This window comes from Salvia miltiorrhiza, chromosome 8 (genome assembly GCF_028751815.1).
Source record: "Salvia miltiorrhiza cultivar Shanhuang (shh) chromosome 8, IMPLAD_Smil_shh, whole genome shotgun sequence".
Taxonomy (NCBI): domain Eukaryota; kingdom Viridiplantae; phylum Streptophyta; class Magnoliopsida; order Lamiales; family Lamiaceae; genus Salvia; species Salvia miltiorrhiza.
Genome location: NC_080394.1, coordinates 12275149 through 12297778, shown reverse-complemented (window position 1 = coordinate 12297778; position 22630 = coordinate 12275149). Strand labels below are relative to the sequence as shown.

At 36.8% G+C, this 22630-nt stretch overlaps 4 protein-coding genes across 4 annotated transcripts; 2 read left to right on the top strand and 2 right to left on the bottom strand.

The window, feature by feature from the left end:
• Window positions 1-1970: 1970 nt before the first annotated feature.
• Window positions 1971-5921, top strand: LOC130998086 (uncharacterized). The gene is made up of 5 exons (XM_057923519.1): window positions 1971-2746; window positions 3486-4325; window positions 4406-5344; window positions 5433-5729; window positions 5802-5921. Exons 1-5 carry the CDS (start codon window positions 2726-2728, stop codon window positions 5919-5921), a joined length of 2217 nt encoding a protein of 738 aa, XP_057779502.1. The 5' UTR covers window positions 1971-2725.
• A 234-nt stretch (window positions 5922-6155) lies between these two features.
• LOC131001059 (uncharacterized) lies at window positions 6156-6725 on the top strand. Its single transcript, XM_057927237.1, has 2 exons — window positions 6156-6178; window positions 6262-6725. Exons 1-2 carry the CDS (start codon window positions 6164-6166, stop codon window positions 6694-6696), a joined length of 450 nt encoding a protein of 149 aa, XP_057783220.1. The 5' UTR covers window positions 6156-6163; the 3' UTR covers window positions 6697-6725.
• Window positions 6726-7290: 565 nt separating this feature from the next.
• On the bottom strand, window positions 7291-8784 carry LOC130998085 (uncharacterized). Its single transcript, XM_057923518.1, has 2 exons — window positions 7874-8784; window positions 7291-7801 (listed from the first exon to the last, which is right to left on the bottom strand). The coding sequence occupies exons 1-2, from the start codon at window positions 8782-8784 to the stop codon at window positions 7462-7464; spliced, it is 1251 nt and encodes a 416-aa protein (XP_057779501.1). The 3' UTR covers window positions 7291-7461.
• Window positions 8785-20003: 11219 nt separating this feature from the next.
• Window positions 20004-21423, bottom strand: LOC131001058 (probable BOI-related E3 ubiquitin-protein ligase 2). Its single transcript, XM_057927236.1, has 2 exons — window positions 20709-21423; window positions 20004-20631 (listed from the first exon to the last, which is right to left on the bottom strand). The coding sequence occupies exons 1-2, from the start codon at window positions 20970-20972 to the stop codon at window positions 20134-20136; spliced, it is 762 nt and encodes a 253-aa protein (XP_057783219.1). The 5' UTR covers window positions 20973-21423; the 3' UTR covers window positions 20004-20133.
• Window positions 21424-22630: the final 1207 nt, after the last annotated feature.

The following is a 22630-nucleotide window of genomic DNA, read 5'->3' as shown; positions in this document are numbered from 1 at the left end:
TAAAAATTAGAGAGCAATAAAATTCTAAAGCTATGAAACTGAAAATAAGAGTCAGGAACCCTCAATAGGTCAATAATGAATGAAACCCAGTCTAAAAATTCAAAAATTCTAATAAAAACATGAAATACTGAAAACGCGAAGAAAATGGCAATCGGAACGGCGATCGCTGATCTTGTCGCCGAAATCTTTCACGCCCTTTATACAAAATCGACGATCCCCCATCTTCGAACTTTGGCACCAAAATTCTCTAAATGTTTCGGCAATCGCAACGGCGATCGCCGTTTTTGCTTTTGAATCTTTCACAATTTTGGAATTCCGATCGCCGATCTTCTTACCTTTCTTCGTCATTTTTCTCGATTTCTGGGTCCATTTCTCTTTGTTCTCGTCCCTTGGACATATTCCTTCATTAGTATTTTGAAACACTCATTCATGTATTAAAATGGCCAAAACTATACCAGAGCACGAAATCATGAAATAATATGAAATTAACTCCAAAATACATCATACGAAGTACAATTTCAACACAATTCAAAGAGTATAATCCATTAAAAAAAAACTATGTAAAATGAGTGTTTATCAATAAGCTTCACTTCCCACATTTAAGTTTCTCAAATAACTGATATAGAGGATGTTTGGCTAAGATTTCAACACAACTCAAATAATGTAATTCATAAAAACTATGCAAAATGAGTGTTTATCAATAAGCTTCATTTTCCACGTTCAAATTTCTCAAATAACTGATATAGAGGGTTTTGGGCTAAACTTATTTTAAAGAGCTTACAAGCACTTTGAGCTTATAAGATATAATTTCTTAAGACTTTATAAATTGTCCAAGCGTTTGGATAATTTAACTTATAAGCTAGAGAGAGAATTTTTAGTTAAATAGAGAAAATCTTTGTTAGAAAGAAAAAATCAAAATAGATTAAATTATAATGATATATGATCAAAATAAAAATTCATAATTGTGTTATTTTTGAAAAATAAATATTGCTTATAAGATAATGAGAAAAAAAAATTGGGGTAGAAGAACTTAGTTTTGGGAGCTTATAAGCTTTTAAAGCTTATTTTTACAACTCATAAGCTTTTCAGGAGCTTATTTTGCCAAATACTTTGAAGGAGCTTATAAGCTCGTAAACAACTTATAAGATGTTTCAGAGAGCTTATAAGATCAGTCACACGCCCTCATAATCCTCTTACAAAAACTGCCAACCAATAAACCTATAGAATGTTAGTTGAGATCATGCTTCTGAAAAGTCAAAATAAATTACTCCATTATCTTGGAACCATGATAAAATTATACTTCATTTATTCAATTATGATCAATCACAAATACTCCTGTCAGACCGCATGTATTGGTGAGGCGAGTCGGGTCGGGGCTGAGGAGCGGGTCTGGGCGCGACTAGGGGCAGATCTAGACACGGGTCACATGTTTGGGCCTGATAATTCAAAGTAAATATTGTTGTGATGAAAAAGTAATTATCAACATGAAGAAAAGTAATGGTTTTGAAATATTATCTTTTTTGGGCTGGAATTAAATCTACCCACATCAATAAAATGTCTTGCAAAACTACCCACTTTGAAAGTCAAAGCCGAAAAGTACACTTGATGGTGATGGGTTGCTTGGTTTTTTGTAAAAGTTCTTACACTTTTCTTACACAAGTACAATTGTGTAAGAAAATGTGTAAGATAGGTAGTTAAAAATGCACAAAACCAGATAAATGTGCAATTATTGTAAGATGATTGACGTATAATGCCCTAAGTTTGAAAATAATGAAGGTAAGTTTGTGTATAATAAAACAGTAATACGAGGATGACAAAAATTGTACTTTAAGTATATTTGGAAACAAAAAAAAATTATGAACCTAATGTATACATTATCCGCCAGTAAAACATAGCCGCTAGCATTAGCCGCCGGGTTTTCCTTAATTTTGTATTTCTTTTTTTAAAATATATTCTATGAAGTAGAAATACATAATAGGCTTCTATTTAGACAAATTTGGATTATAGTGGTGTAATAAGTCTCGAATTTTTTATTTTATTTTATTTAACAGGAATTAATATAGCCTAACGCATAAAATAATAGAAAATGTTGGATAAAAATAATATATAATCATATATTATGAAACAGTAAAATACTAGAGAGCCTACCATATAATTATCCGCCAGTAATTCGTATCCTCTAGAATTAGCCGCGTGAAAGAAACCCTAAGCGGCTACTTCTAGCGGATACTTTTTACTGGCGGATAATAGTACCATGTCATTTATTACTGCTTTTTATATCACAATATATATAAATTTTATTTATTATCGTTCCAATTAATGGTTGTTGTATTTTTTTCAATTTTGAAGAGCTAAAGCTAATTTAATTGTGATTGGACAATTCAACCGGCAAGGGTGAAGCTTTATAGGGTGGGAATCTATAGGCTTTGCAGCAAATTAAGTCACGGGCGGCTAGAATTGAGCGGGCACGGCTTTTGTGGGATTTGTTTGAAAAAATTGAAGCTTTGATAAGAGAGATAAATTGGGTAGGGCCCATTTACACAATATTTTATGTTAAATTAGGGTTAAGAAGTAGAGAAGCAGCCGCGCACTTGAGAGAAGGAAAAAATCAGCCGCTGGAGGAAAAAATCCATTGTTTTGGTTCCTCTTCTTCAAATCAGCCGCACTCCACTTGAGAGAAGGAAAAAATCAGCCCATTTACACAATATTTTACACAATTCACGCCATGGCTTCTTCTTCAAACCAAGTAAGTATACTTGTTATTTGTTTTGTATATGTTAGATATATTTATATGTTAAGAATCTATATGTTTTGTATATGTTTCGAATTTTGTATATTTTTAAGTAAGTATATGTTTTGTATGTTTCGAATTTTTATATGTTTTGTATATGGGTGAATTTTTATGTTAGAATCATTATGTTAGAATTTATATGTTTGTATGTTACAATTTATATGTTTCGAATTTTCATATGTTTTGTATAGTATTGAATTTTGATTTAGATATAGTATTTGTTAGATTTATTTATATGTTTCGTATATGTTAGATATAGTGTAGTTGAGTGCTGTTACAAGTTTGAGTATAGTTTCAGTGTTGTTAGAATTTTTATTTAGTTGAAGCATATTTAGATATATTTAATCGTCTATTTAGATCATTAGGTTAATTTTACTGTATTACGCATAAAATAATAACGTTTTTTTGGTTATTCAGAATTTAAAAATTTATAACATACTAATAAAAACATATAGAACCATAATTACCTAATATCCGCCAGTAATTAATCTTTTTAAGAAGTAGCCGCCGGGTTTGAAAACACCAGGCGGCTACTTCTTAAAAAAATTAATTACTGGCGGATACTTGTTTATTGTGGTTCTATATTTTTTTATTTATGTTTCTAGTAATTTAATAGTTAATTATGCATTATTATTAGTTGATGTTTGTTAATTCATTATGCTTTGTAAATTGAGTTATTTTTTGTATTGAATAGGTCCCTTATTCGAGGCGCGAGCAAATCAATCGTGTGGCAGTTGAGATCAGTACGTACAACAATATTAGTTACCTATCGACAGTAGTCTCGAGACTAAACGAAATTGGCGGTTTTGCACTGGAGAATACGTTCAGGCATGGGTGCTTTGGGATGATGTTGGATTGGCAGCCGGGCCAGAAGTGCAATGCTGCATTGCACCATATTGTCTCTCGTCATCTTAAGATCACGAGAGACGATGAGGATGGTGAGATCTGCTTCTACATCAACGGGAGGAACGTTGAGTTTACTCCGAGAGATTTCGCTCTCGTGACAGGATTGTCCTTTGGGGATGATCCTTTTGACCCCGAGGCTGAGCACGATCTGAGTCGGGCTCATACATTTAGACAATTTTGCCGCTCTCAACCGGTGTCAGTGCGGGAGCTGGCGGATATATATTTCGACACCGTCAATCCAGTGGTTGACACCGACGGCGGGTTGTACCTCCGTGTGGCCCACTTGTTGGTGCTACACGCATTTGTATTAGGAGTGGACGTGCGCCGACCCGTGCAGTCCTGGACTTGGAAGCTGGTGGATGATTTGCCGACCTTTTCCAGATTTCCTTGGGGATCGTGCGCGTATAGAAGCTTGAACTACAGGTTGAAGCACAGCACAATAAAAAAGGATTGTAAAAAGTATCACTTCTACGGTCCTTCTTGGGCCCTATTCATTTGGGGTCTTGAGAAAATTCCCTATTTGGGCCCAGCCATAGCCATATGCAATGCGGGGGTTTACCCTAGATTTCGGAGGTGGACGTTCGTGAAGACCAAGTTGGATGGGTTACAGAGTTATTTTGAGTCTCCGGTAATAATTTAGTTGTTTATTTGTTAATATTATTTTAGTTTATGAATATTAATGTTTGACTACATTTTTTTTGTTTCTAGGAGAACGGGATATGGGAGATGGTCCCCGATGAGTACGAGGCCAAGACATCTTACTGGCTATCGGTGGCAGGCGTCAATGCCGGGATAGGGGTTCGAGTACCAGAGCCGGCAGTCTTTGGTCATAGGCAGCCTCGGCAGCGCTACACTGGTGGGGACCACAACGAGGATGCTCCTGAGCATCAACCTCGGCGTCGCAGTATGAGACAGGATACTGGCAAGCGCCCGAGGGGACAAATAGTGGACACCTCATCGAGCAGCAGCCATCACGATCAGAGCATTGGGGGCGATCACCCCGTTGATTCTGGTCGAAGGTCTCACAGTCACAGAGCCCCGAGGCCTAGGCACGAGGATGCTCCTGCACCTTCACAGTGGAGCGAGGAGGATTGGCAGCGCATGCAGCACATGATGCGCGAGAGTGAGGAACGGGTAGCGAGGACCGTGGAGGACAGCCTGTTCAGGAGGATTAAGAGATATTTCGAGGACAAGTTCGATGCTATGCGTTGCCGATGCTCGCATAGCACTGATGTTCACGTGCCCAGACCTGCTCCACGATCTCACTCTGACAGGAGACGCGAGCCCCAGCCCGAGCCCGACTCCGATCCGGCGCAGCCTACATCCTCAGAGGCCCCATCGCATCACCAATCCCCTGCACATGAGTCTCCTGCACGAGAGGTGGGACAGACTACTGGTGATGCCATGCACACCCCGCAGTGGCAGCATGATCCGTTTGGTGGCCCAACTAGTTTTGGGCATGTGCAGACTCCGCACATGGGTGTCCACCACATGCCCACATTCGAGGCGTCCAGTTCTTATGGCGGGCCACGCTACTCGTGGGCTGAGCCGGGCACGAGTTCAGCATACCCTTTTGAGCCGGCCCGTTCTTCGGCTCCGATCCTGACTCAAGATGAGATGCACGAGTATTGGAAGCAGTTTAGAGGGGTATGTTGTCGTTGCATTAAATTTACAAGTCATTTAATTTAAATTATGTCAACATTGTTTAACTTGCGTTGTTTTATGTGAATTATAGGGAGTTTCTGAGGCAGTTTCTGAGGCAGTAGCTGCTATTCCCCTCAGTATTTGTGCACCGGAGGCTCCACGCAGAAGTCGCCGAGAACGGAACCCGTCGGCTGCACTTCGATCACCATACGTGCACAGCGCCGTGCCGAGACCCGTCGACTCACAGTATGTTGACGGGTTTGACCGTATGATGAAAGCTGGCAACCGTGGCAACTACCGGACGATGTCGGTGGCAGAGAGCGAACACCCTCTCCCGTGGAGCTTTTGGACCACTATGCAAAACACGAGGAGGGACCTCTCGTCCAATGTTGGTTAATTTATGAATCAGTTGTTATCATGAAAGTCTGGTCACTTGTTACTAACATTTAAGTACGTGCAGGCTGTTGATTGCTACATGATGACGATGAGATCGAGGTTGATGAGGGGTGATGACTTGATAGACGGTGTTGATGCGAGGACTACCATCGTATTGGATACAGAGTTATTCGTAAGCATTTAATTAAATATTATTATTGGATACAGAATTATAATCAAATATGCTTTTAATATAATGTTTAATTGCTGCAGAAATATTTCGATGATGAATTCACGCAGTTGAAGTCAGCGTGGCGGGAAATGTTTCCCGCGAAGGCAGAAGGGCGGTTTATATATTCCGACGGAGTTTTTGCTACGTGGCAACCGCATGCCAAGAAGATGTATATGGTGCATGGGCAGGGGGTATCTTTGACTCATGGCGATTGGATGAATGCCACAACGGTACACATATATATCTACAGTATCAATATGTTGGAGTAGTTCATTTTTTATTTCCTCTTCACCAATTGCATTTGCGCGTGCAGCTCATTTTGCCTATACATGTGTGTGGACGTTACATTACATGCCGAGTGGATTTGCTGAGTGGAGTTTGCGACATCTTCGATTCGCAGTTGTTCAAGACCATGCCGCAGCCGCGCTTCGATGTGATCGCCGCCCTATATCCGCTGCAGTGCCTGTTGGGTAAGATGCTTGAAGTGTCCCAGTGGTTCGCAAGGACCACGATTGTCGACAACCCGTTGGAAAACCTCCAATGGCGAAGGTTGAAAATCCAATATGCCGACGAGAATGAGCAGTTTCAGCAGCCAGATCAATGCAGCTCCGGTGTTTTTGCGTGCATGTATGTGGAGCGTCTGATATCAGGCTCGCCGAGCCTTGCGTGGGGCAATGGGCACGCCGCCGACTATAGGCGCAAGATAGGCAGTAGCATCTACGAGTTTTGCATCCCCGCACCGAAATAGCTTATGTATTTGTACATTTAAATGATAATTATGCAAATGACGTTTTGATTAGAGGTTCCAGTATCTTTTTGAGTATTTTTCTATGATTTTCCACTTGCATCCTAGATAAAATTATGAAATAAGATGATTAATGAAACTAGCCGCCAGTAAATAATTATCCGCAAGCAGTAGCCGCTTGAAAACATTTCAGCGGCTAATCACGGCGGGTAATTAATTTCTGGCGGCTACTTGGGCTAAACGTCTTATTTGATAGTTTAATGCATAAAAAAGCATACTTTGGGTGTTTTATGCTATTAACTAAACTTTTATATAAAACATTGTTCACTTCTCCAAAGTCTCATTCATAATTTCAACTCGTAATTGTTAAGACATGTCCATGTTGGTCATTACTAAAGGCGTGTGTTTTCTGCTTCAAATATTTCAAATCAGGCAACACAATAGCTTCTAAAACATCAAAAAACCGCTAATTATCATTCTATCCGCCAGTAAATACATATCCGCGGCCAGTAGCCGCTGATGTTTATTGTTGGGCGGCTACTAGTGATAAACCATTAATTACTGGCGGATAGTGAGCATTCCATGGTGTTTGCTAGTTCATCGATATTATGCAAATGAAACCGCTTCGAAATTTATTCAATCAGTATCCAATACTCCCAACTTCAGAACATCACTTACTGGAATGAACTAGCTCTACTGAATATTCAATCAGTATCCAATACTCCCAACAACAATATCCATCAAAATTTAATATAAAAGGTAATTAAGCTACTGCTCCCAGCCCGTACCCTTGCATGCTCTACGTGTGTGGCCAGGCGAGCCACATAGACCACAGGTTTTGGGTGCTCGTTTTCCCAGACTACTTGATGCATCCGCTGTTGTGGTCCTTTGAGTCGGCCTCTCACCAGCTGAAGGAATTCTAGATTCTCTTGGTCGACCAGCTTGTCGCCGAGAAAGGTTTGGCAAAACAATATCAGATGCAACTTCAAACGGAATTTCCCAGTGCTCTAAGGGAGGCAAGTGATTTACTGCTCCGGAGTATGTTTGAACCAGTGAACTCCGCAAGTAGTAAGCTTCCACGTAATCTTCCACTGGCTCTTTCGCCTCACTGCGAAAAGAAAGCTAATATTTAGTAGGCATCTAATAACTGTAATTTTATAATAAAATAGATTTAGCATACGTAATGGCTGCGATCGCATGAGAACACGGCATGCCGTCCAGGTCGAATTCATTGCATTCACAGCTCTTCGCTTGAAGGTCAACCATGAAGCGACGATCACCAGCACGAACCCTGTATTTTCTCTCGGAGGTCCTCTTCGCAGTGTAGCGACGACTCTTTGAGATCTCCGCACTTATCTTCTGTTTTGCCTCTGGAGTAAGAAGGTCATCGCTCTCTTCCGCAGACGCAAGTCTGTCATTGAACCACTGCTCCAGAACCATCCTGATTGCCTCCAGCATGGAGCATATAGGAAGGCGTCTGGCCCACAACAAACGGGCATTCAAAGCCTCGGCAGCATTAGATGTAAGAAAACTATAACGGGTCACCGGACTTTGTGATCGTGCCCACTTCTCAGGGCCTACGCGCATCAACTTCCCGTACGCCGCCGGCTTCAATTGAGCCATAGCCGACATTGCACGTGAAAATTCTGAGTCCGTGTAGGCGTATGCAGCCTGGCGGAAAAGCTCAACAACAGCTTGCCCGTAGCCCTTAATTTTGTTCTGCAAGTGGTAGTAGCAAAGACCGTGAGTAGCATTTGGTAACTCGCTCTTCACAGCATTAGCAATGGAGACATGCGCATCAGAGACAACTAGTAAGTTGTCGGGCTGACCAAAAGTTTGTCTCACATTTGAGAGGAACCACTTCCATGACTCATCATTCTCGATCGGCCCGACACCAAATGCCAACGGAAAAACTTGCTCGTTTGCGTCTTTTGTCACGGCGACGAACAAAATGCCATTGTTCTTCCCCTTCAAGTGTGTGCCGTCGAACACAATCACTGGCCGAAGCGAAAAGAAGAAAGGTGTGATGGAAGCCGCAAGAGCAAGAAACAAATGTTTGAACCGGTTGTTTTCGTCTACTTCGAAATCCATCACGGTGCCTGGATTCGCTTGAGTTAGGGCATACAAATATTTGGGCAGAAGAAGGAACGAATCATCAATTCGACCGTATATCTTCTCTAAGCTGAGATTTCTTGCACGCAGCGCGACATCATATTTGATTCTGACGCCAAATTCACGTAACAACTCCGACATAATAGATTTCGGCTTAATGACCTCTCCGTCATCGCGTATTCTTTTTTCCACATAAGCTGCAACCACATTCGAATGTGCCTTTATTCGTTTCAAAATGCCCAACTCCCCTTCGCAAGAGTGCTCTTTAAACTTATGCACTCCCCACATCCCTCCGCCGTGACAAGATGCACGCACATCGAACTTGCACTTATCAGAGTGCTTGCACTTGTAATAGAGGCGTCCCTGATCTGAGCGTACAACTTTTGCCTCAGCCCCTTGCTTCATATTCCAGAAGCCAACAGCAAGGACCAATTCTTCTTTACTGTTGTAAAAAGAGTTCTTCCCCAAATCAGCAACTCTGGACAGCTCACTCTCGCGAGCAACGAGCGAAGTCGTGGCGTCAACTGGAATCAACGGAACTATCCAATTAGATAGATCACCGGTCGAGTCCGTCGGATTTCCGTGACGGGTTCTACTTTGTCGGATCCAACCTGCTCGCTCGGTCGCCGTGAACTCTATCAGATCATCGTCTAATAAATCCTCAGAGGCGGCAGAATCTGTGCCCGACTCGTTCGTTGGATCGTATTCTTCGTCTTCTTCATCAGAATCGTCATCAGGTTCTTCGGCTTCGTCTTCAGGTTGTACGGCTTCTTCATCAGAATCGTCATCCGTCCGCACCTGGTTGAATCTCCCGCACATTTCATTCAGATTCCATGCGGATTCGTCCAACGGTTGCCCATCCCATGAAAAGTACTGTGTTGGAGGCGCGCTCTCGCGAGCATGATACGACGTCTCATACTGACTAGATTGTGCTTCATCATCTCCGTATCCCGAAGCCTGGCCAAAATCAAAAGTAGGGATGTACGCTTCTTCGACCGGGTCGTTGTTGTGCTCAACGTACACCATGGGATATTCGGCAGTTTCCAACAAGCCTTGCACATCATCGTCGTCACTTATTACGCATTTCGTCTCCCTTCCAAATCGATTGGTCGCCAAATAATACAATTGATAGTTCGGGCTCAACGAATGCATTGTCAGCACATTGTTGATGCTGTATATCAGGCTCGCAACTGTTTCATTTAAGAGGGGAAGGACCTCCGTAGCCCCGCCAACATAGTGTATACCATCGACGACTCCGTTGTATCTCACATATATGTATCTCACGAATTCCATCTATAAAACCACATAAAATACAGTATTAAAATATGTTTAAAAAGTTCAAAACATCACAATAAGCTCGAAAAATGAAGTATCCGCCAGTAAATCATTATCCGACACCAGTAGCCGCTGACCTTGTAGGGTCGGCGGCTATTATCGTTTTCTAATGATATTCTGGCGGATACTTTATTTTTTGGGTTCAAAACATTCAATTATATTAGAAAAAAGTTTAATATTTCCCTAACATGCTTTTAAATTTCAGATAATAAAGAAATTCATTAAAATAACGTAAAACATGCTCTCAACGTTAAAAACAACGTACGATTAAACATGCAAACTATAATTTATACAAACAATACAGGAGAATCACCTTTTCGGGCTGAAATTCAACACAAATTGCCTCCTCTCGCACAAAACCACTCAAATCTTTAGGGTATGCCTGAATTTATGAAATTCAAGGTGAGTATTTCAATTTGTGTTTTGGTCATTCACAAATGCAGCCTTATAAGGACTAAACTTGATTCCTTACAAAAAGTTCACGTGAAGTGCAGTGTTCATTCAATACGGCTTCAATCTATTATTGCATGTCACCTCACGCATGCATAAAATTAGCATTAATGCCCCACTACAATCAAATTTTTTGCAGAGTCACCTTCTCAGTATGTACTTTTAATTTTTTACTAAAAAATTAAAAGTAAAAAATCGCAACAAATACAAAAGGGGAATGCGTATGTTATATTTAAACATTCATAACAAGCTGAAAAATTAAAAATTATACATAATTTGACATAAAATATTATTTTCTGCCTAACAGACCAAGTATCCGCCAGAAAATCGTACAAAAAGTTCAGTAGCCGCCATATATTTTTTGTTAGCGGCTACTGATAAATCAAATAATTTAATGGCGGATACTTTACTTTTTGGCTATATAATATTATTTCATTACCGAATATATGAATTTCCAAATAATTGGTATATAATTTCTTATTATTTTATGTGCAAGTCTATTATTTTTTGTGTAGTCAAATCATGCATAAAGTGAGTGTTATTACCCCCACTATAATCCAAATTTTGGCAGATTCACTATCTCTCATATTTCCCATCCATGTGTACTTCTTGTACTGTACATATTTCACTATCTCTCATATTTCCCCTTGTAAAATTAAATAAAAATCTAAAAATAACGGTGCATATGTAACAATAAAAAATCACGAAGGATAAAAATTCACAATCATGCTAATTATGAACAAAGTATTTTTTTTGAAGCGAATAACACAAGTATCCGCCAGTAATTAGTAGCCGTTGAATAGTAGCCGCCGGTCACAAACTTCAGCGGCTACTTCGGCCGGCTACGAATTACTGGCGGATACATAGTTTAATGGTTTCAAAAAAAAAAAATCTTAAGAATTGACATGTTCGTGATTTTTTTGGCCTTCGTATTAATGTTTGTAACACACAAACGTCCCCTAATTTATTCAAAATTTGCAAATCTATTTAATCTTATAATGCATGAAAGTGACGTTTTCTCACATTTTGTACCAATTTTAACTGTTTTCTTACACAACTCTTACACAATTTCCATCATCATCAACTTTTACACAAAAAACCAAGCAACCCATCACCATCAAACTTGCTTTTCGGTCTTTGACTTTGAAAGTGGGTAGTTTTGCAAGACATATTATTGAAGTGGGTAGATTCCCCTATTAACACTTTTTTAGATCAATAATTACTTTTTGTTGCAATAATAATTACTTGACCAAAATAAGTACACTGTTCCCGCGCCCTTCGCTCCACACCCACACCCTTCGCTGCTATGCCAATCAAGACTGGTTGAAAAATATAAAATATTCAAAGTAATTACTATTGTGATGAAAAGTAATAATCGACATGAAACAAATAATTTTTTTGAAACATTGTCTTTCTTTATATCAATAATTATTATTCTTATATATAACAATATTATTTTTGTGACCCGCCCATAAAAACAATCCACGATCCCCGTTTTTTTCATACACTTGATCTCACAGGACACCAACTCTTGATTAATTGTTGAATCCACATTATTCAAGTACCAAAAATAAGAAATACAAAAAGGAAGAGATATTTATTATTGTACTAAAACTAAGAAAAAAAAAGAGATTATTTATTATTACTTTGGACGAATAAAAATTTAGCTTGAAGATAAACTCTCTGTATTAAAAACATAAGTTTTGATAATTTTTATAATTTTGGACTGTATTGCCCTTAATTTGGAGGGACCGGATCGCGTTGGGTGCGCAGTTCGAGCGGTACTTGTGACAGTAATGTTATAATTTGTGCCAAAAGTACCAACAGAAAACAAAGTAAAAAAATATATATTATTCTCTCCGTCCCACCTATCTTGAGACATTTTTCTTTTTGGGCATTTCATCTATCTTGAGATATCTCCTTATTTGGCAAAAAATTTACCCTTTATTCACATGTTCACTTTTTTTTACATACACACAAAACACTATTCTTAATTCACGTGCCAAAATAAAAAAGTCTCAAAATAGGCAGGACGAAGGGAGTAAGTAATTTGGTACTTTTGACACTAATGTTAGTGTCAAAAGTATCAAATTACTTTAAACAAATGAGAATATTGGTGCCAAAAATACCAAAAAAAAAAAAAACCCAAGTAATTTGGTACATTTGACACAAATGACAATATTAGTGCCAAAAGTACCAAATTATATGGTATTTTTTTATTTAAATAATTTGATACTTTTTGCACAAATTATAATATTAGTGGCAAAAGTATCGCCCGGATCTGTGCCCCCAATTCGATCCGGTCCGCTCAAATTAAGGGTAATATAGTTTGAAATTGCAAAAAATGACTAAAATTTATGTTTTTAAGACGAAGGACCAAATCCTGAGTTTCAATTCCCTGGTTGATAATTAAATACTATTATCACTATCGCATTCAATATTTGCTAAGGAAAATATAGTTTGAAATTGCAAAAAATGACTAAAATTTATGTTTTTAAGACGAAGGACCAAATCTTGAGTTTCAATTCCCTGGTTGATAACTAAATACTATTATGACTATCGCATTCAATATTTGCTAAAACCAACCGTAAGTCTAGCAAACAAGAAGAGCAAAATCTTAGTTATATACATAGTGGCATCTAGAGCCACCCATGCATTTACAGATTCGCTTATTCGTTGCAATACCTAAATTGTATGTGAAAAACGTATGAGAGGCCGGTTTGTAGCATTTGGATGGTTAAAAAAAATCGAAATATTGTGTTGATGTAAACATAAATGATTTTTGGAGTACATCAGAAACAACGCAGCAGCTTCTTGTAGGCCACAATCAACATGTCCGATGCTGGACGGTAATAAATTTGATTTATATATGATGATGTGTTGAAATAGGAGTACCGACACCCCAAATATCCATTTTTTTCCAAACCCTAAATCAATATCAAATTATGGCCTTTTCGTTGAGCCTGCCAAACAGGCCTCTAATCCAAATACTATGTTGTTCCAAAATTGGCCACTTCTCTAGACTAGACCTAGGTTTATTAAGCACCACAAATGCGCCTACTTTTTCTGATTCTTTCTTCCTTCAACTTATCATAAATTAATTTATTTATTTACAGCAACTCACGATAGTGGTTTTATTTATTTATTTTACTTTATTATATTTGATGAAAATGTACCATTAATAGACAATCCAAACAACGTTTCTGTTAGAGTACGAGATTAAAATAGGATTGCAAACAAAGAGGATCTTATGGGGCAATTAAACAAATCCCCATAGTTCAATTTTTTATTTTCTTTTTTGTTGTCGCTGCTAATACTTCATATCCTTTTCATTGACATTGTTAGAGATGATGATTAATATCTTGGCTATATTACGCCGCGCGTTTTATATAAATAAACTTCATGATTAGGTATAATTGGGTGCTTGTCTATTAGCATTATTTTATTATTACATCCTGAATTAATCACAGAAATTAGACCTATATATATATATATAGGTAAAGGTCAGGTGAGAATCATATTTTTTTGTAATATTTGAGAATCATGCACAAACACGTAATGCATGAACAATAAATGACCAGATCGTGAATAAAATTGTAATATGTGAACAATCACATTAGTTAATTTTCAATCATATTATATGTGTTACGTTTTATTGTTCGCGATCCAGCCATCTCATGTTCATGTATTCTATGTGCTTGTGCGTGATTCTCAATTCTCACGAAAAGTTATAGTTCTTACTGAAACCCAACCTTATAGCTGATATTTACACCTGGAGGGGGGGGGGGAATTTTAACAAGGTTCGAATCCTAAAGGAAGTGAAAATTTTACTAATTTTTCATATACTTGGTCTCAACCCTCCCCCCACCTCCGCAGACCCTCCCCTACTTCAACAAACAATAGCCACTGCCTCAGCGGCGCCACTTTCTTTTCTGGTCGTGCTTCAAACAACAACCACCGCCGCCTTTTTCTCCGGCCATTCACTCACTCCTTCTTCTTTGTCTTTTTACTGCAAAAATTCATTCTACAGCGGATGAATAAGGCGGATGAGGGTGTTGCAAAAATTCATCCTTCGCTCCTCATTCACTCCTTCGTCAATTTACATCATCAACTTTCTTCACTCCTTCGTCGAAATAGATGGCAGAGGGGTCGTCGGAAATCGAGAAAGGAGGAGGTGGGAAATTGGTGATCTAGGATTTTAGCTTATCGGTCTCGTCTCAACCTCGCTCTGAATTTCTTCTTCGATTCTTAACTTCTTCTCTTTTTTTTAAAAAAAAATTGGCAAGGCGATTGTGGATGATTGAGGATTGGAAGGCTAGGATGGTTGAGGATTGGGGGGATTGGCGGTGGTGCCGGGAAGAGAACCGAATAAAATGGTTATTTGCAGGGATTTTCAAAGATGTGTTTGTGGTGGCCGCTGGGAAGATGGGGAGGATTGGTGGCTGCCGAGAAGATGGGGAGTGTCTGCGGTGGCCGCCGAGAAGATGGAGAGGTTCTGCAGTAGCCGGCAAAAGAAGATTGGAAAGAAACGGCGCCGTTTCGCCAAATAAAACCGAAAAAAAAAAAACTTACTCCATTCGTCCACTAATTCAAGGCCTACATGAAAAAACTCGAGTTTTAAGAAAAAATGTATTTTTATTAGTTGAGTGGAGAAAATGATCCACAAAATGTATTGTTTATTGATTGAGTGGAGAAAAGGACCCACAAAGTGTATTATTTATTAGTTGAGTGGAGAAAAATTGTATTGATTATTGGGACCCACCAATAAAAATATGAATAAAAACTTACTAAAAATAGATAGGCCTTGAGTTGGTGGACGGACCAAAAAGGAAAGTAGGCGCCTTGAATTAGTGGACGGAGGGAGTATTAATATAATATCACATCAGTTTCGATTTTGTCAAGTAAGTGACACATCAGCTTTAATTTCGCGTGAGGCTCTCGTCTTGAAAAAAATTGCGAAAAAATTAAAAAGGGTTAAGTATCAGATTCACCCCTATCGATGGCGTCCCTATCGCGTTTAGCCCCCTACCGTTAGGGGAGAGAGCTGCCCACTACCTCAACGTGGCAAAATCGCACCAAATTCCCCCCCTCACTTAACGGACACTAACACCGTTAGAAAAAAATCTTTTTTTAAAAAAAAAAAGTTCAGGTGGGCCCCACTCATCTTTCTCTCTCTCCTTGATCTTCAGATCTAGCACCTCACCTCCTCACACCCATCGACACCTCCGGCGAAGCTAATCGGCAGAATCCGCCGCTGCTGCTCCCTCCGGCGAAGCCAATCGGCATCTGCTGCCCGTCGGAGAAGGTGAGAAACAGAAAATGGAGCCGCACTTCCGCTCTCTACTGCTCCTCTTTCTCCCGCCGCTCCTCAATTTTCTCTCTATAAATTCAGTCTGCAGAAGCGGCGGCGGCACCATTGGTGTTATCAAAGTGAATTATAAATTCGCCGGCTCCGATGCCAATCTCAGCATTCTCAGCGCTCACGATGATGTCCACCACCTCTCCATTCTCGTCGGATTCGACCTACCCCTCAGAGGCACCAGTCGTAAGTGGGGGAAATGGGCTGCCAAGATACGGAATGGGCTCTCTCTTTGTAGATCTAGGTTTCTGTAATTCTGCCGTCTTTATCGGCGAAGCTCCTGCCGCCGGAATTTGGGGCAAAAGCGGGGGATAGATAGATGGTGGTGGAAACTGTTGGGTGTTGAACTTTTGGTTCCTGAACTTGTGGAGACGGAGGAAGACGTGGTGGTGGTGGTGACGATGGTAGTGGAAGAGGCGACTGAGATGGAGGCTGGCCAACGGCCCTTCGTCGGAGGAGGAGCCGCGGCGGCAGAGCTTGAGAGAGGGAAAGACGGATCATAAAAATATTTTTTCTAACGGTGTTAACGTCCGTTAAAAGGCGGGGGAAAATTGGTGCGATAAAGCCATGTTGAGGTAGTGGACAACTCTCCCCCCTGACGATAGGGGGCTAAACGCGATAGGGACGCCATCGATAGGGGGAATCTGGTACTTAACCCAATTAAAAATTAATGTATTTGATAGGTCAAATTTGAAAGTAATAATATAAATCAGAAAATGAAAACAACCCGTGCATGTTCCGGCTATAACCCCATAATGACATGGGGGTATATATTTGCAGTGCACATCGACACATTGGTCGAGTGAATATTAAATCAATAATATTTAAAATACTAATATAACAAAAGTATACAAAGAATACTCAAGTAATTTGCTATATCCTATTGAAATTTACACTGATTCGATTCCTGCGGTAAGATTATTGGCTAACCCTGAGGAATATGGCGAGCTCTTACCTAATAAATTCAGAGATGTGATACAGACAGCAAGAAAGTAGTATTTGCTTATAGTGTTTCATGCTTTTCTTTCGACTACTTTTGTTGCTCACCATTTGGCGTAGTTCTTTGTGCCGACAATGTGGAGTGACAATTTCCTACTAATATGTTATAAGCATGCAAAAAAAAAAAAGATATAGTATGATAATTTAACTTAAATTAAATGAAATTATTCCAATCAATTTCGTAGGAAGTCATTCTGACATTATTTAATAAGTATCAAAATAATAAATAAGTAGTACATACAACAAATTGTTAAACAGAACTAAAAGATCGATGCACAACACTTCACTAGTTCAAAATAAAGTAGTGTGCATGTGTTGGCCAATCGATAAGGGATTAATGAGACACAAGTCTTTGGGTTCGAGTTTCATGTGACGCGACCTTTAATTTTTTTTATTTAATACTAATTTATATAAAAAAATAGAAATGAAATTTTCATCTGTTTAATTACTCAATATTAAAATAGTTTGAGACTGTCCCAAATTAAATAATCTCGTAATTGTTCGAATTAATTTTATCATTTTGAAAAGGACACGATTCGTATATATATGATTCGTATATGAATGTGAAGATTAATTAATTCTATATGAATATATGATATTATCTCAAGACTAATTAGACTTAACTCACTCGTGCTCTTTACTACGTTGGGCATTCAATATTGAATACATGCGATTTGAGTTTCATAGCATTTATATTTATTTTTATAGAAATAGTAATTTATCATAAATAACACAATTTGTAATTAAGACATTGATTGTTTAAGACCAACCAATTACGATACAATCTTTAAAAGTTACTACATCATTAAAAAAATTAATGTCTTTAGCCTCAAGTTCAAATTTACAATCACATGGAATTTTAAAATATTTGTTTAATCTATCTATACTATATTAAAAAGGAAGTTTTCAATTTCAAATTGATTTCAAATCAATTTTAAAATTGAGTGGTAATTTTTTAGTTAGAATAAAATTGAAGGTTTATTTATATGCAGTACATCTTTTTCTTTAACTTCTTATTTTTCTATTTTATTTCTTTTTAAAAATTGTGAAACTCGATTAATTATAAAATATTTGATATGAATATCATATTAAAGATCATGACAAGAGCTTTAATTTGATATATGTTATGTAAATATTGGATTTAAAATATAAAAAGTATATTTATTTAAATATTAAAACTTCAGAAAATTCTCTCTCCTCTCTCCTCTTTTTTTTGAATAAATCTATTTTTTTCAATTGTTTTTTAACTTATATTATTTTCTTTTTTCACAATATCATTTTTTATTAATATGAATTATTCTTTATTATTTTTATATTAAACTAAACTATATTTATCTTAAATTATAGTATTTTTAATTATATTTATAATTTTTATATAATAATCAAATGATAATCAATTTATATATAATAAAATATAAAAATATTTTTCATGCATTGCACGAGTGCAAATGCTAGTATTATATTAAAAAGGGGGTTTCCAATTTCAAATTGATTTGGATGACAATTTTGTAAATAAATTCAATTAAAGAGGGTGAAATTAAGTATTTTTTAAAAGTGTCAACAATATTTGAAACATACACTAACTGCCATTCGATCCCATTAGGCCACGATTTTTCATATATCCTATTTTCTAATTATCTTCACATAATATTACTACTATTTTATGATATGTTTTAGTTTTAATTCTTTTAAAAAATTATCAACTTTAATTTATAAATAAGTATTCAATATGGATGTTAAATTAATGATAATGACAATATCTTTAATTTGATATAAAAACTATAAAAAAATAAATTTAAAACCAATAAATTATTATAGTATAAAGTCAATTTTTTTCTCTCTCCTCTCTCTTATCTCCTCTATCTCTCATTTCTCTTTTTTTAAGTCACCTTTCTTAATTTCTTTCTTTCTCTTTTATTCATTTTTTCATATTTATTCTATTTTACTTTTTATATTTTTACTATATACTCCCTCCGTCCCACTCCAATAGGCTCATTTTCTCTTTTGGGTAAAAAAGTTGTACTTAATTGGTGTGAACCACACTACTTTACTACCACTTTCCTACTAAAAAGTAAGTTATCTTAATCTTCGTGCCCAAAAGAAGTGAGCCTATTGGAGTAGGACGGAGGGAGTATTATTTTTATATTTTACTATTTATATTTTTTTTATAAATTAGTACTATTTATATTTTTTTACTATAACAGGTTAATGCAACTAAAAAGATGAAATTTATATTTGTTCATGTTTGTATTTACTTATATATAAATTATGTTTAATATATATATTTATATCTATTTATTTAAATTATTATTTAATTTCGATGGTCGTGCATCGCACGATTGGACACATACTAATTTTTCTTAAAAAAGGTAGTGCTACAGTGATAGAAAAATTAAAAGCTTTTGATTTAATTGTAATATTTTAAAAATTATGTCTTTAATTATATATTGAAATGAAGATTTCGACAAATAATCCAAAAAATAATTATACTTATCCGTCATCAATTTTATACCTTTTTTGTTATTTTAGTTCGTCCCTCAATTTCATACATTTTTCTATTTTAGTAAAATAGCTTTACACAACCCCATAAAAGGTAGTAATCATTAATTAACTTTAATCACTTTAACACTATTATATAAGTGGAATTCTTATTTCAATCACATCACACTTAATTATTTTAGTAAAATTTGTGTTGTTCTCAAATGAGCATGAAATTAGAAGATGGAGAGAGCATTTGTACACATGATGCATGTTATCAAAATCAAACATAAATTTAACTAAAATACTTTTTTTTTAGGAAATTTAACTAAAATACCTGGGAAAGCTATATGTGCCTCATAAGTCATATCATGTGTGTGTTGATCTAGTGATAAGAGGTTAATGTCTAAAACTTGAGGTCGTGGGTTCGAGTCTTCCATCATATAAGATGACAAAAAACAGAGAATTCGACGGTGCTCTATCCTATCCCTAAGTGTTCACTTCTTTAAAATTGATGTATCATTTCTCTTTTCTTTTGGCAATTCAAATCCAAAAATAAATTGGTAGGAAACCAAAATAATTTAAAAAATGTGTATTTCACAGTCAAGAAATCCCAGAAATAAATTTGCTATCAGGGAAAAACGAACAAAGTCTCAACTATTAAAAAAAAAAAAAGACGTTTGGTCTTTGAATAAAAAAGAAAAGAATCAAATGAGTGCCTCTATGGCTGCTTTCTTTGCCATACTACAAACAGGGCATGAATCAAGAAAAACCTCACAATCTTTGCAGGAACAGAGGTGTCGGCAGGGCAGCATGACGACGCACGAATTCCGTGAATTGCAGCATCTGCACACCATTTTCTTGTTTATTTCAGTATTTTGTTGGATTCGTTCCATATTCTGGCAGCAAGACTCAGCATCTTCAGCTGCATTTTCCGACAAATAGGCGGATTCTCTGAGGCGTTGGATGGAGCTGTTGAGCGACGCGATCATGGCCTCGTTCTCCTTGGCCGCTCTCTGCCACGTCTGATTCTCCATCTCCATCCTCTTCATGAAGTTGTGCAGCTCCGTTGTCCGATTCGCCGCTTTCGCGATTTCTTCATCTTTCTGTTTCAGCAACAATTCAGTCTTCCATTCGTATTTCTTCATCAAAACCGCTATCTGCTGCTTCCTCTGTTCTTGCATTGCCATTCTCAATCTCTCATTCTATTCAAATACGAGTATCATTTACCATCTATTAATCACCGTCCTAATTAATTTATAAATTAACAAAAATCCGTTACCTGTAAATTAACGAAGTTGTCGAATTCGAACCTCTGCCTCTCGATATGCGACGAAACGCTCTGCGAAAAGGTCATAAATTGGTGTTGATGAAATTGAGCGTTGTTATCAACTAACGAATTCTGAAACTGATCCAACTGAATGAATTGTTGGGGGGCGAAACACAGATTATCGAATCCACAACCATTTTCCACCAACAAATTATCCTGAGAATTTCCGAGCGGAAAACCTAGATTCTCCGAAAACAAGTGTGCTTGAATGGCCATGAATATGATTTGTATCGAATCCAAGTCTGGTGAATTGAGGGAGAAAGGCAAGAGCTATGATGGGAAAAACGTCTCAGATTATAAAAGAGCAAGACGGGTGGGAGTGGGGCTGTATTTATATTGGGAGGATGAGGTTCACATCAAATGTTTTTACTCTATTCCCGTTTAAATAAAGTAACTGAAAATCTTCTAAAAACAATCAAAATAAATAAAGGTAACTGAAAAAAACTTAAAAAGGAAAAGAAAAACAAAGGAATTGGTGGGGGCCCTCCCTCTCTCTCTCTCTCTTCTCTTGTGATGCATTAAAGAAGGATGGCTAAGCAAAAGGGCGTACACATGCAATTTTTGTGACTAAACTATCGGATCAGAGGTTTCAGAGCGGAGCGTTGTTGAATGAGGAGTTATTCAATTCAAGTTTTTCTAGATTTGAGGGTCAGCCCACACGAGATATGTCACAACTCATATTTATTTACATTCATCATTGTTTTTCACCACTTACAAAAATAACAAAATTAATTATTACTCCGGCTACTCTTTAAAAATTACTTCTTGCTACTTATTAAACGGCCAAACACTTGTTAATTTCACTTTTTTTTTTATTATTATTATCTTTATTCTTTTTTTCTTGACATTTCCCCCCCTCTCTCTATATATACACATAAAAAAGTCAGAACTCCCAAATATGAGACCATGGAGGAAGGGGGACCTCAATATATGGGTATTATCATTCTTTTTAGATAATAAACTTGATTTTTCGGAAAATATTTACAATTAACTCAATTTTAAAACAGAACACATATCCATTTCTATAAGAGTGGTAAAAGAAATACTATTAATATTGGTAATAGCATTTTATAAATTAGTCAAATAGGAAAAGTGTGTGTGATAAGTTTGTTGCGTATTAATATTGTGGGGAAGGAAGAAACAAAGGGAAATGAAGGATTGTCAGTTTTTGGGTGATTTGTAAAGGCTGAAGAATAGGATTCCAACAACTCTCGTAATGCTCAACTTTTCTTACAATAACTTCATCCCATATTTGATTTTTTCCACAAACTTTAATTGCTTCTTGAAATGCGATTTTCGTGTTGTGTCAATTTATTTCGTTCACACCCTCTAGAAGGTAACACTGACATCTCAATTTCCGGCATTAACAATGTTAATCAATGGAATATTATTTATTTATTTTTTATTCTGTGATAGAGGTTATGATTAACTAATAGTACTATAACAAATATCGATAAGATTTTATATTGGTCGCATTTTTGTCACTTATCTATATATATAAGTACAATTAAGTGCCAAAAAAGATGCCCATTTTACATTTTCTCCCTTATCTCCTCATCAGTCATCATTTTTTTTTCTTTCTCTTTTTTCCCATTTTACCCTTTCTGAAAATTATGTGATTTCATTTTTTTTTCTTTAACTTGAAGGAGGGAAAATAGTGAAATTCTATTCACGGACAAAAGTTCTCATCGCTTGAATATCTCCTTAAAATGTATAATTTTATTTATTAAAAATTATATAATATACATCTTAAAATAAAGATCATATCAATAAATTTAACTTCATATATAATATGTCAAATATATGAAATTAAGATTATCAAATTATAATCATCTGAAGTTTGAGTATATAATATACTCCCTTCATCCCACAAA

Coding starts and splice junctions, on each gene's coding strand:
- LOC130998086 (XM_057923519.1), top strand. CDS start 2,726: ATGGCTTCTTCTTCAAACCAA. Junction 2,747..3,485: donor TGGCTTCTTCTTCAAACCAA/GTAAGTATACTT, acceptor TGTATTGAATAG/GTCCCTTATTCGAGGCGCGA. Junction 4,326..4,405: donor AGAGTTATTTTGAGTCTCCG/GTAATAATTTAG, acceptor TTTTGTTTCTAG/GAGAACGGGATATGGGAGAT.
- LOC130998085 (XM_057923518.1), bottom strand. CDS start 8,784: ATGGATTTCGAAGTAGACGAAAACAACCGGTTCAAACATTTGTTTCTT. Junction 7,802..7,873: donor CATGCGATCGCAGCCATTAC/GTATGCTAAATC, acceptor TTCTTTTCGCAG/TGAGGCGAAAGAGCCAGTGG.
- LOC131001058 (XM_057927236.1), bottom strand. CDS start 20,972: ATGGCCATTCAAGCACACTTGTTTTCGGAGAATCTAGGTTTTCCGCTC. Junction 20,632..20,708: donor ACAACTTCGTTAATTTACAG/GTAACGGATTTT, acceptor GTATTTGAATAG/AATGAGAGATTGAGAATGGC.